The sequence below is a fragment of the Dipodomys merriami genome, unplaced genomic scaffold, assembly GCF_024711535.1.
Source record: "Dipodomys merriami isolate MVZ:Mamm:240054 unplaced genomic scaffold, mDipMer1.0.p SCAF_2, whole genome shotgun sequence".
NCBI lineage: Eukaryota > Metazoa > Chordata > Mammalia > Rodentia > Heteromyidae > Dipodomys > Dipodomys merriami.
The window spans coordinates 103,704,378-103,716,883 of record NW_027203381.1 but is presented as its reverse complement, the minus strand read 5'-3'; the positions used below and the strand labels follow the sequence as shown (position 1 = coordinate 103,716,883).

Sequence of the window (12,506 nt, the reverse complement as noted above, 5' to 3'; positions counted from 1 at the left end):
GAACATAGTTGAGATTTTATGCATCTGTATTTTCAATTAGTAATCCTTAGTTTATTATTAATGATATAATGTATCAAAAGTAAAATACAATTGAATAGAAATTAACAAACCTGTTGTCACAGAAGATTCTGATTCTCTCATCTTCTGAGCTGCTAAAAGCTTTTCCTGCAAAGCTTTCTGGGTTAGTTGTGCATCCCATTCTTCTAGTTCTTTTTCAAATCGTTGGTTGTCTTCCTCAACAAAATCTCTTAAATCTGGTGGTAATGTTTCTATTCCAACAAGGGCCTGCCCAGTTTCTTTATTAAATTCCTCTGCAAATCATTTTAAAAAACTAGTATAAAATTTAGAGTTAAGAAAAATACAATGCTCAAAACAGACTGCATTACAAATGGATGTGTTATAGGTATACAGCAAATCAATTTTATTCAATCTTCTTAAAACAAAGGCTCAGAAGCAAAAATTTATTCAATTATTTTTAACTAAGCAATAAAAATGAGACAAGATATAAAATACTACAATTTTTTTGTTCTCTAACACTATGAAATACCACTTTTGCTATAATAAAGGACCAAATGTTTGAATAATTACGATTATGAAATAAAATTTCAGGAAGTGAAGGCTTACTTTTTCAATAGATTTATTAAACTAAGTATAATTGGTGCAGTATAGCCATAAATCAGTGAACCAAAGCCATAAAAATATGTAATTATGAAGATAATCAACATATGAAAATGTTTTATAGTTACATACTATTTAAATTGTGAATCAATTTTACAATCACACACATCTTATATATACCTTTTTAATTATAAATGGCTGCTTTGTTGAATTCAATGGTTAAATATTAAAGTTTATCATTTTCAGCTAGGCACCAGTGGATCACACTTCTAATCCTAACTACTCAGGAGGCTGCAATCTAAGGATAATGGTTCAACAAACAAGGAAAGTCTGTGAAATTCTTATCTCCAATTAACTTAAAAAATAAAAAAGAAATGAAGATGTGTCTCAAGTTGGTAGAACAAAGTTGGTAGTTTGAGCAAAAAGAAAGTTCAAAATATCAGGACACACACACACACACACACACACACACACACACACACACACACACACACACACACACACACACACACACACACACACACACACACACACACACACACACACACACACACACACACACACACACACACACACACCATTTTAATATAATCATGAACTTTGGTTTTAAAGGTAAATAAAGGGCACAAAGGTAAATGTGCAAAACAAGTCAACACACAATTAAAACACAACTATAAGTGCCAAAAAGTATGCTACAAGAGCACAAGGAGAGCAAATCTGAGGATGGCACCCAAACAGAATCCTGACAGATGAGCTAGAATTAGACAGAGAATGAAGTAAGGAAGAGAAAGGGGACTGGGAACTGAAAAAAATAATAATAAATTAAATGCCTAGAGATGTAATTCTGTGAAGTAGTGTTATGTATCAGCAAATTCCAAGTGTAAATTTCAAGGTAACAGTGATAAATGAAGCTGGCAGGAGTGTTAGAGGCCAGAAAACAGAGGCTCTGTGCTAGGCTAAGGAGTCCACATATGAATTGATACTACAGTATTGATTATAGTTATAATAGTTATTAGAAGGTTTTGTTTGTTGTTTGTGCTGGTCAGGGTCTGGAAGCTGTCCTTGAACTTTTCATTCAAGGCTAGTGCTCTACCACTTAACTCATAGCTCTACTTCTGGCTTTTTGCTGCTTAATTGGGGATCAGAATCTCATAGAATTTCCTACTGGGGCGGGCTTCAAACCTTGATCCTTAGATCTTAGCTTCCTTAATAGCTAGGCTTATAGGTGTGAGCCACCAGTGCTCAGCATTAAAAGAGGTTTTAAAGAGGTTAAAGAGATTTTAGCAAAACCTCTTTTGTTAAAAATGAAAAAGGTAAAAACAGATTCATATTTGACAGTTAACGTTGAACATAAAATGTATACCAATTCTCAGGTTTCGTCCCCATTTCAATTCCAGCTTTCGTACTAGTGATAACATACTTCCTGGTCAGAGCTACCAACCTCTGAGCTACACTTAACTCATCACACTGCATATAGCCACAAAAAAGTACTTCTTTTTAAATATATGCCATCATCTTCTTACCTTGTATTAAGAATTGTGCCTTATCATTTATGTACATTAAGCAATATGCACTGGCGTTTCTATAACCACCGAAGGAGTCCCTCATGAGTTCTTCCCATGATGATTTTGTCACAGCAATATCATTGTACTTCATCCACCTGCTTTCACGATGGTCAAATATATAGGCCCAGTAGTGCCCTGCATTAGCTTGGCCTTCATGAACTAAAACAGCATGTAAGCGGTAAGGAACCTAAATACAGAATTAAAAAAAAAACAAAAACGTTAAATTTCAATTCAATAGTCGACTATATTATATACCCCTGAAATTCACAACTACCTTTTTGAGGGAAAGATTAGATGCACATTGTTTAAAATGAGATAAAAATGGCTGGAATTTAAACTTGGAAAGAGGCAACTAGACCACAATTTTTTTTTTTTTAAAGCCAAATAAGCAATAGATGTGTAAAACAGTTCTGTCAATTAGATGATTTTTCAAAAATGAAGATATATTTGTTGTGCATATACATGTTGACCCACTTAAGTCCAATTTGTTGCCTTCCATTAGGTGAAATTTTATAAATAAAATATACATAAAATTTGTCAAAATCTTCATAACTATAATTGATGCCTAAAAAATGGATGACATAATATACACCAAGAGTTAAAAGTAATCTCACACTTTCTCCTAAATCTTGCACCTTTAAAACATAGTTCTTCACACTGGACTTTTTTTTTTTCTTTTTTGCCCATTCAGGGTCTTGAATTCAGGGTCTGTGTGCTGTCCCTGAGCTTTGTGGTCAAAGATAGTGCTCTACCACTTGCGCCATAGAGTCACTTCTGGCTTTTACTGAGTAGTTTATTGGAGATAAGAATCTCACAGACTTTTCTGCCCAGGCTGGCTTCGAACTGTGATTCTCTTGAGTAGCTAGGATTACTGGTGTGAACTACCAACGCCTGAATCCATCATACATTTTTTTTTAACTGAAACTTTTAAAAAATTCTGATGTTAATTATAAAATTAGAAAAAGTGAAAACTAAGTAGGAAAGAGAATACAAGTGAATAAAGAAAATATGAGAAATTTGTGACTATTGCTTATTGCTGATCTTTTGTTCTTTTGTGATAAAATTTATGCAAATCTTATGAGGAAACATGTAATAAAGAATTCAGTAAGATAAATAATAAAAAAGTAAATTAAAGTATGAGTAAATAATACAGAATAAATATTCGCTCAAATTGTCACTTACTTGGATCATGGATTTGTCAGAGTACATTAGTTCAATTGTTCGGTGGATTCTGGATATGCTTTCCTGCAAATCTAAAGATGTAAGATGTCACCTCATGATTAACATCAAGTGTATTTATATTTAAACTTACAAGTGTATTGGAATTTTCTTACAATCATGTTAGAGGAATAAAGAAGAGTTGTTACAACTGTGCTTAAAAATATCACAAATTGAAGTCGGTGTTTCTTCTAATACATGATACAGTTCAAGTGCATACTTAAAGCAAATTTGTGTCATCTATAAAATATGCACAGCTATCAAAACTGAACTTTGTTCAAAAAAATCTCTAAAGGAAGATTTCAATGGAAGTGAAAAACAACACTATATACTGAAACAAAGTAAATGAAATAACATCACAACACTTTGTGTGTGTGTGTATATATATATATATATATGCAAAACAATAAAAATCCACTATAATTACTAATGACAATAAAATTATAGGCTACGATTTTCCACTATTTCCACATCTAGGAGAAAATAACCTATAAAATTATTCAGAAATAAGAACATTCCCAGAAATATTTTTGTAGTTTTAAGAATTATATAATATAAATATGTGCCAATAGGGAAATGGATAAATTACAGTGTAACACTATAGTATACTGTTAATCTATTGCAAAGAAGTAGGAGAAAGCCAAGAAATACTACAGGAAAGTAATAACTTTATAGTGGAAAAACACCTTAGGAATCATCGATTAGCACTGCCTCCCAGACAAAAAACTTAAACCAACACTACAGTATGAAAACAAAACAAAACCCAACAACATAAAAGTCAAATGATAAATAAAAAAATAAAATCTGTAGCATATAAATCAAGGCAAATTTTAATATCTATAAGATATTAAATTTCACTTAAGCAATAAGAAACAGGCAAGGGGCTCCATATTAAAAAAAAAAAAAAGCAGTTAAGACACTACTGACTCACACTTTGTAATCCTTGCTACTCATGAGGCTGGAATCTCAGGATTGTGGTTCAAAGCCAGCCTGAGCATAAAAGTCTATGAGACTCTTACCTCCAATTAATCACTGAAAAAGCTCAAAGGGGTGCTATTGCTCAGATGGTAGAGTACTAGCCTTGAGTAAAAGTAGCCTAAAGACAGCACCCAGGTCCAGAGTCCAAGGCCCAGGACTGGCCACAAAAAAAAACAAACAGACTACTCCTTCATAAATTGCTGGAGAGATTAAATAATGTTTTATACTTTTATCATTTGGTCTGTTTTTTTTGTTTTTTTATTGTGAAAATACCGTGCAGAGGGGTTACAATTACTTGGTAATGAGTACATTTCTATATTAAATATATTAAGTTGTCTATAAATACAAAAATAGACAAAGAACACAAAGAATGTTTTTTTTTAAAGTAGTCAATTACATCTGTACTCATAAGTAAGAAACGATATATCATTTAACCAGTAACAGACTACTGAAGATGTAAAAAGTACCCAGGATCTCTGAGGGCTATTCTGGGAGTCAGTTCTCTGCTAAACACCTAGTGGGATTCAATGTTTTGAGGAGACAGAAATCAAATTTTTAAATATATGGAGCAGTATATAAATATATAGCTACATAAAAAGTTAGCACTATTTACAGTGAATACCAATAGGGATATTATCTCAAAATACCGTTTTGAAGTATTAGTTTGAGTAATTAATCAAATTAATGTGTTGGAGTAAGATAGCTTCTAAAATAATGTAATTTAATATCAATAGAGAGAGGAAATGAACATGTGCATGAAGTTTCTTTCTGATCCACAATACTGTCTAATAAACATGATGATATGTTTCTGAAGCTCTTCTCACCTAAAATGATCATATTGTGAATTCATATTTTCACTAACTTGCTCACTAGTTTGCCTTTAGCTAAACTATATTCTATTTAGTTATTCCTATCACTTACCTGTAGTCAATGGTCCACATGTGTCATTGTCCCCCTTATATGTCTATCTATATCTACATGTAGATATGTAGATATAGATATATGCAAATTTTAAAAATTAAGGTACATTTCTTTTCTCACTCAATGTCACCATCTTTGTTTCAATGATTTCTTAGCTTCCACCTCTCTGAATAAACTCTTAAAATCATGCCCAGTGGAAAAGTAGTCAACATTTACCAGCATTTAACAAAATACTGTCAGGTAAACAATGTATGTTTTATGTTTGTAACATGTCTTATATTTAAAACATATTAAGGAAAATCATTATACCTAGGGAAGGTAATGGTTACTATTTTTTGGTCTCTATTAAATTAGGACTAATCTTTATCAGCATGTCATTTATAAGGAATCAAGTTTTTCACTGAAAATCCTATAATGCTATGCAATATAACTTCATTCTTTCAGTATAAAATAGTTCTAATATTTTTTTTTCTAGAGAACAATAAAATTGGTGTAACACTTGGGGATAATGATAGCATGATATAGTTTAACAATATGGAAAATATAAACAAACTATCATGAAATACTGACAGCAACATTGCACTAAAAATGAAAAGCGGACAACAAAGGAAAGTTTGGAACAATTTAAGTTCAGAACAAAGGACAGTTTCCTTAAAACATTGGACAGATGACAACTTAGTAACACATGCATGTGCATGTGGTATTATTTTGCTGCATGTCAGTTAAAACTTACATACTAGTCTAGAAATCAGAGTAGATTCAAAATAAAAATTCCTATTTCTAATTCTGAAGCTAAAGGAAAAGATTTTTTATCACTCAAAATTCTTTAGTATGCAAATACTAGGTCAAAAACAAAATTGGTATGTATAAACTGGTATTATATGGCATTTCACCAATGGAGTAACTGAATACCAGTTTGATATAAATTTAGAACACTAAAGTAGAAAATCAGACCATCTGCTATGTCATTAATCAGCCACATAATCTAGGAAAGTTTTGGTCTCTGTAATTCTGATATTAGATCCAAGAAAATGGAGAGTCAGACTACTTTAGTATAAATAAAACCTTTTCTAGAAAATGGTGAGTAGGATATTTAAATATGAAATCTAGAAGTGATTTTCCTTCTCTCAATGTGAGTATACACACCCAGGTCAAACGACAGTAGCTACATTATAAGAAGCTTCTTACCTCTTGTGTCATTTTCTATTTCTGTCCTCCAGCGATGTAAACAGCTTTCCAGAACAGAAAGTTCTTCTTCTGTGATGTGCCTTGGTGCCGGATGCATGGGTAAATCTGGGGGTATCCGAGACTGAGTGAATGGCTTGTGTATCACTGACCTCGAGGGAATGGCAGCAACTAATGCAGGCGACGTGCTGGGCAGCTCTGAAGAAGGAGTTCCCTGTTGTTCTGTTGCACTGTGTTTTCCAAGCACAGGATATTTTAATTAAGAAGACATCAAACGAAAGTGCTGAGTACAGACGATGGAAAACACATAACTTACAATTTCAAAACCAAAAGGTCTTTATATGAATTGACCTAATATGCTAAGATTCTTAATATATGGGAATTACATTACTATAAGGATAAAGTTGTGGTGTTAAAGTAAACAAAAAAGTGGTGTAATTGCATTTATTTTTAGAAACCAGAAAAGGTAATATATGATAAAGTTAACATATTTGTAACTATAAAGATCTTCCATTGTTGATATTTACAAGTTCCTATTATAAAAACAAAAACACTTATTTAAAAGTATGATTTTCACAAGTTGTAGAAGGTTGAAACATATAACTACATACATATAAAAAGAATCTAAAGTATAATTCTGAATTTAAAGAGAAAATGAAAATTTCAACCCACAACTATAAAAATCCACCAAAATAAGGAAATAAGCCTGTTTCCAAAGACTAAATGAATTTACTCTTTCAAATATTTATGAAAAACTCCACAATTTCATTTTATAAAACTTGAAGGCATCCATTGTATGTAATATAACAGGAGCCTACAGCAAACTTTACCTTGGTAATGGTTGTGATGTTACAGAACCACTAGGTGGAGAACTAGAGTCAATATCTTCAATAGGAGATGTGCAAACAGGTTTACTTGAGGCAAATTCCAATGCATACTGTAAAACATCTACCAAAGGGAATCGTTTGGGACCTGAACCATAGCTTAAATATCTGTTTAAAAACAACAACACACAAATGCTTTTATTTGCATGTACAATACGTTTATTTTTTTAATGACTCTCATAAAACATGGTACAGTGGTTCAGTAACTCTGCCACAACAGTAAAATTCACTTCTTTAAAATGAAGAATGTAAACTGAATCACACTCAAGAAATATAATATAGGTTCTCCAAAGAAATAAAACTAAAGCTGATAAAGCTGTTAAAATGTTCAAATCATTATGATAATAGTATTTAAACAGGAAGAAGACACTGACAGTACCCACTCCAGAGGTTCTTTTCTTTTTTCTAAATTTCGTATGTGGCCTCATGACCAAGATGGTGATTTATACCCTCCTACATTCATTTGTCAATACTGTTTAATAGTATCAGTACATTTTGGTGGGACTAAAATTATTGAAATAAGAAATGTTATTTTTGTTCAGGAATTTTAGGCTATTAATTTGCAAATAAGAAGGAAGTTAAGAGATTTAAGTTAGAGGCTGTAAACTTGGATCTATCAAGGCCCATTTCACTCTGTAGACTTGTCTACTTGCAGAATATTTTGGTCTTGATTTTGGCTTGTTTTAGAAATAATGCAAAGCTCTAAGACAACAGAGATACCATATGCACAAATCTCTTCACTTACCCTCAGAAATAGTAAGCATGCATTCTGGCTATGCAAGACATGGTACTGAGGTACCCCTTAACCCTGTTTTGGACTTGGTTCCCTCTTTTTACAAATCTGTAGTCAGGTACTGTTATTTACTCAAGTTTGTATCTTGTATATTAAGGAGAAAAACACAAGACACTATTCATTTTAATAGAAAGTTCAGGAGTAATATTGAATCTTAGGCACAATAGTAATTTACTCTTTATTCCTACTTTTAGCACCATGATAATTACTTGTTGATATTTAATTTTACATATTAAAATAATCCTCTAAATTCACCTATAAATTATTTCAAGTTTCTAACAAAGCTCAAAATTATTGAAGCAAATTGTCAATACAGAAAGATTACTAGTTACTCTTATACTATGAATCACATAAAGCAAATATAAAAGAAAAAACCTAGTCACTAATTAACATGATTTCCTATAGTTATAATTTCAAAATGTTATACCTTTCTAATCTTTGCTGTAATACTGTGAGGTAATCTTTCAGTCTCTTGATCTCTTCTCGCTTAATTCTTGTTATTTCTCTGTTTCTGTGCATATATCTATTAAGAAAAAAAAACACTATTAGTATTTCCAAATATCTTAGAAGTAGATACAAGGCTAGGTATAACCATCACCGTAAGCGATAAATTTATTTAAAATTCTAAATAACACAAAATTGTATTTTTAAAAATGCTAACAGCAGTTTGAGATCACAAAAAAATCTCATTTTTAATTTCTCTGTAATAATATTTCCATTATCTATTCTTTTGTAATATAATGTAACTCCATTTTCCTTGGTATATAGTATGAGGTGTATCATGAAACACATAGATTTTATTAATTCATTTGCTTCTCAATTGTTAGAAAGCAAAGTATGTTTTATAGCAGATCATACCTGTCCAAATATAATACTTGAGGAAATTCTAATTTGTTGTGTATTTTTTCTGGTCGTCCTAATGCCTGATTAAATTCAAATCTTGACAATTCAAAAGTTAACACAGGTGGCAGTTCAGTAAACCAATGCTGAAAGAAAACAAACAAAAAACCCAAACTTTTAACATTTCCATTTTTACCACGGAAATCTTACACATCAATTTTACATTCCATCATGTTAATATGTCTAAGAACATAGGGCTTGGGAACACACACGATTTAGTTAAAATGCAACTTCATCCTGAAAGTTTCCCATACCTTTTGACAACTCCAACAATGAGTATAACACATAATCAGAAAAGATAAAAATCTGCTAACAATTTCCTTCTAAGATCACTGCTTACATTAGACATTCTAATCAAAAGAAAAGACACTGGTTAAAATCAAGGCTTCATAGCTCAGGTTTTCTTTTTCAAAATCATGTTGAATTGCACTGGCAAAATCTTGTGAAAAAAAGTAATTTGTAAGGTATAATACTGAAAAGAAAAAAGGTACTTTTATATCACAAATGATAACTATTTTTATCCTAAAAACAAAACATAACATTTTCATATATTTAACTAATTTATGAAAAATATCAATCACTAACTCACTAACAAGCATGAGATTGGAACTTAAAATGATTATATTAAAATATATATATATATATATATACACACACATATATATATCAACAACTAACAAGTATTTGTTGTTATGAGCCAAATAATAATGAATGTAGGGCTGGGAAGGTGGCTCTGTGGTAGAGTGCTTGCCTTGCATGCATGAGGCCCAGGGTTCAATTCCCCAGTACCACATAAGCAAAAAGAAAAAAAAAGCCGGAAGTGGCACTGTGGCTCAAGTGGTAGAGCACTAACCTTGAGCTGAAGAGCTGAGGGACAGAGTCCAGGCCCAGAGTTCAGGCCCCATGACCGGACCCCCCAAAAAAATAATGAATGTGGTTATAATTTCCCACCTCCACTCAAAAGCCCAGATAGAATCTGGTAGCTGTTCAATGAAATATGAAATTCAACCAATCCTCAAAAGAAAATTATTTTCATGTAAGTTTTGTTTTACATAAACAATTACTTCATGAGAAGGAAAAGTTTTTAACTTGTCAATCAATATAAAGTATAAAAAATTGTACTATTATTTGATGTATTTAATAAGCTTTACAAGTTACTTCTATAAAAAAGAAACTGCTGTATAGATTTTACTGTGTGTAATCATTTCCACTGACATAAAATGCCACATTCTCTGTCAATACCTTAAAAGGATACTAATTTAAATTAAGGCATCTAACAAAAGCAGAAAGGAAGCTCACCTGGTAAACTGAATTAAACTAGGATCTTGAAAGATGCTACTTTTATCTAGAGAAAGCATTAATTAAATAAGTGGTTATTTAACACTACTTCTCCCTCCCCAAATGCTAATGATCTTGGCAAACTGGTATTTCCTCAGCTGGATATGGGTAATTTTTTACCCAAATATTATAAACATCTCACATTTTATTTTGCTAAGAAAAATATGCTTACTTATTTTTATTTCACAGGGCACTGATATGAATTTTAGTGAATTCTAATTTACACCCACATTGCTGCTAAAAATCAAAATAGCTAGGCATGGTATTGCCTAGGTGTAATCTTGGCACTCCATCCTGAGTGTCCAGGCAAGTCTCAGCCACATGAGTTTTCAAGGCCAACCTGGGCTGTACTGACTCAAGAAGAAAAAAACCCCAAAACATTAGCCTACATATCTCATGAAAATGTGATTATTTAAGATAATATCCCATATTCCATTCTAGTGCTATACAAACAAGTAAGCACATTTCAAGCACTGTTACTTGTATATTTTACTGTGATACTTTAAACATCAGCATTAAAATTAAAGCTACATGCTGTAATTCATTAGAAGTCGACAGTAGCCAGATTGGGTATGCTCTTGCACAGACTGTAAAATGTCCAGGAAACACAAATTGCTTCCTTACCTTGCAAAAGATGTTCATATAATGTTTTGTGTCTGTGCTATGAATGCACTTCCTCTGTGAGTAATGGCAGGTGTTTCCTACCATGAGAAGTGGAAGGATTTTACTGCCTCATTCTACTGCTCAATGCAACATAATGATATGACCAGACATTACCAAAATTCATTTTACAAGCCATTAATAATATTCTGAGCTCTGCAATTAATCACATTAAAAGTGTAGCAGTATATATTCATATAATACTAACTAGAATTAAAAAAATAAAACAATTTTTCATTTGACAAAAAAACTATATTTACTTTTCTATAATCTAATATCCCATGCTAGTAACACACAGGTCATTAAAGGTAACTTTATTATCTTTAAGCACAGCATCATTGCCATACTGTATAAGGGTCTAATATTAAGAACAAATTTCTGCAGTTAGAAAAGATTTACATAATCACCATTAACAGCCAAAGTGCTCTTAAATTTGTCATAATTCTGTAAGACAATTTCTAGAGGAAATACAGTACTCTTAAAACATTTTTTAAAAAACAGGTTTTTCTCTCAAAATGTACTTCAAAAACCTTGCTTTTGTGAGATTACACATATTTAATAGAAAGTTACACTTATTTGTTGAAAAAGCAAGTTCTTCCATCTGACCTTATGTAATCAACCACAAAGTATGTATGAAGAGGAATACTGTGATGCAAATCCCAATACCCAATGTAAGCAACAAGTATCAGTATAAACATCTGCCCTAGAATCAGTGCACGTTTCTTAACTTCCAGGTCTGATATGCTACTAATACCATGATTAAAAGGTACAGTAACATTAAACAATATCCCAAAGACAGACTGATACAAAAAATGTTTTAATAAATTGTTTAAATGAGAATTTCACATATACTATAGATCATATTAACTGTTCATATTTCCAAGTCTATCTAAACTAACGTAAGTATCTCCAAAATTATGTTTCTGAATTATTTTTCAATGATTAAGAACCGTATAATTAAAATACTGAATTGTGCTTTATGTCTGTGTAGGAAAGACCTGAGCAAACAAGAGGGTAATAGCAATGCTAACCTCACCTCTTGGCCTGACTTTCCTGAATTTTCTGAATGTAAAGATTCAATTTCTCCTTCAATCATTGCAGCTTCTAGGCACTCATGCAGATCTTTGAATCCATTGACTTGAAGTGGATACTGACCAAACATCTCAGTGTTTTCAAATTTTTTACCTATAGGAAGGAGAAAAGTTGACCAGATTAATATTCTTTTTTTCCACAAAAGAACACTTACAGATTCTTTCCTAAACCTCAAAATTTTAACACTCAGGTTCTGTGTCAAATAGTACAATTTCCCCATTAGTTTATTGATATATTGATTCATACACCTGTGTGCTCATATTCAACCATAGACATTAGTTACCCCCCCCCACACACACACACACGTATACCTACAGAGAGAGAGAGGAGAGGGAGAGAGAAGCAGAAATACAA

At 31.9% G+C, this 12,506-nt stretch overlaps 1 protein-coding gene across 3 annotated transcripts in view; it reads right to left on the bottom strand.

Annotated features, from left to right (window-relative positions):
- Positions 1–12,506, bottom strand: part of Usp25 (ubiquitin specific peptidase 25) — a 104,664-nt gene that overhangs the window by 38,367 nt on the left and 53,791 nt on the right. For 2 of the 3 annotated variants that reach the window (XM_070030491.1, XM_070030493.1), the window contains exons 10-17: positions 12,097–12,245; positions 9,021–9,148; positions 8,590–8,685; positions 7,316–7,477; positions 6,489–6,715; positions 3,366–3,436; positions 2,142–2,370; positions 111–311 (exon numbers count right to left, since the gene is read on the bottom strand). In XM_070030491.1, the coding sequence (XP_069886592.1) occupies positions 111–311; positions 2,142–2,370; positions 3,366–3,436; positions 6,489–6,715; positions 7,316–7,477; positions 8,590–8,685; positions 9,021–9,148; positions 12,097–12,245 (1,263 nt within the window). The remainder of the gene's footprint in view (positions 1–110; positions 312–2,141; positions 2,371–3,365; positions 3,437–6,488; positions 6,716–7,315; positions 7,478–8,589; positions 8,686–9,020; positions 9,149–12,096; positions 12,246–12,506) is intronic. The other variant, XM_070030492.1, reaches the window with a different exon arrangement.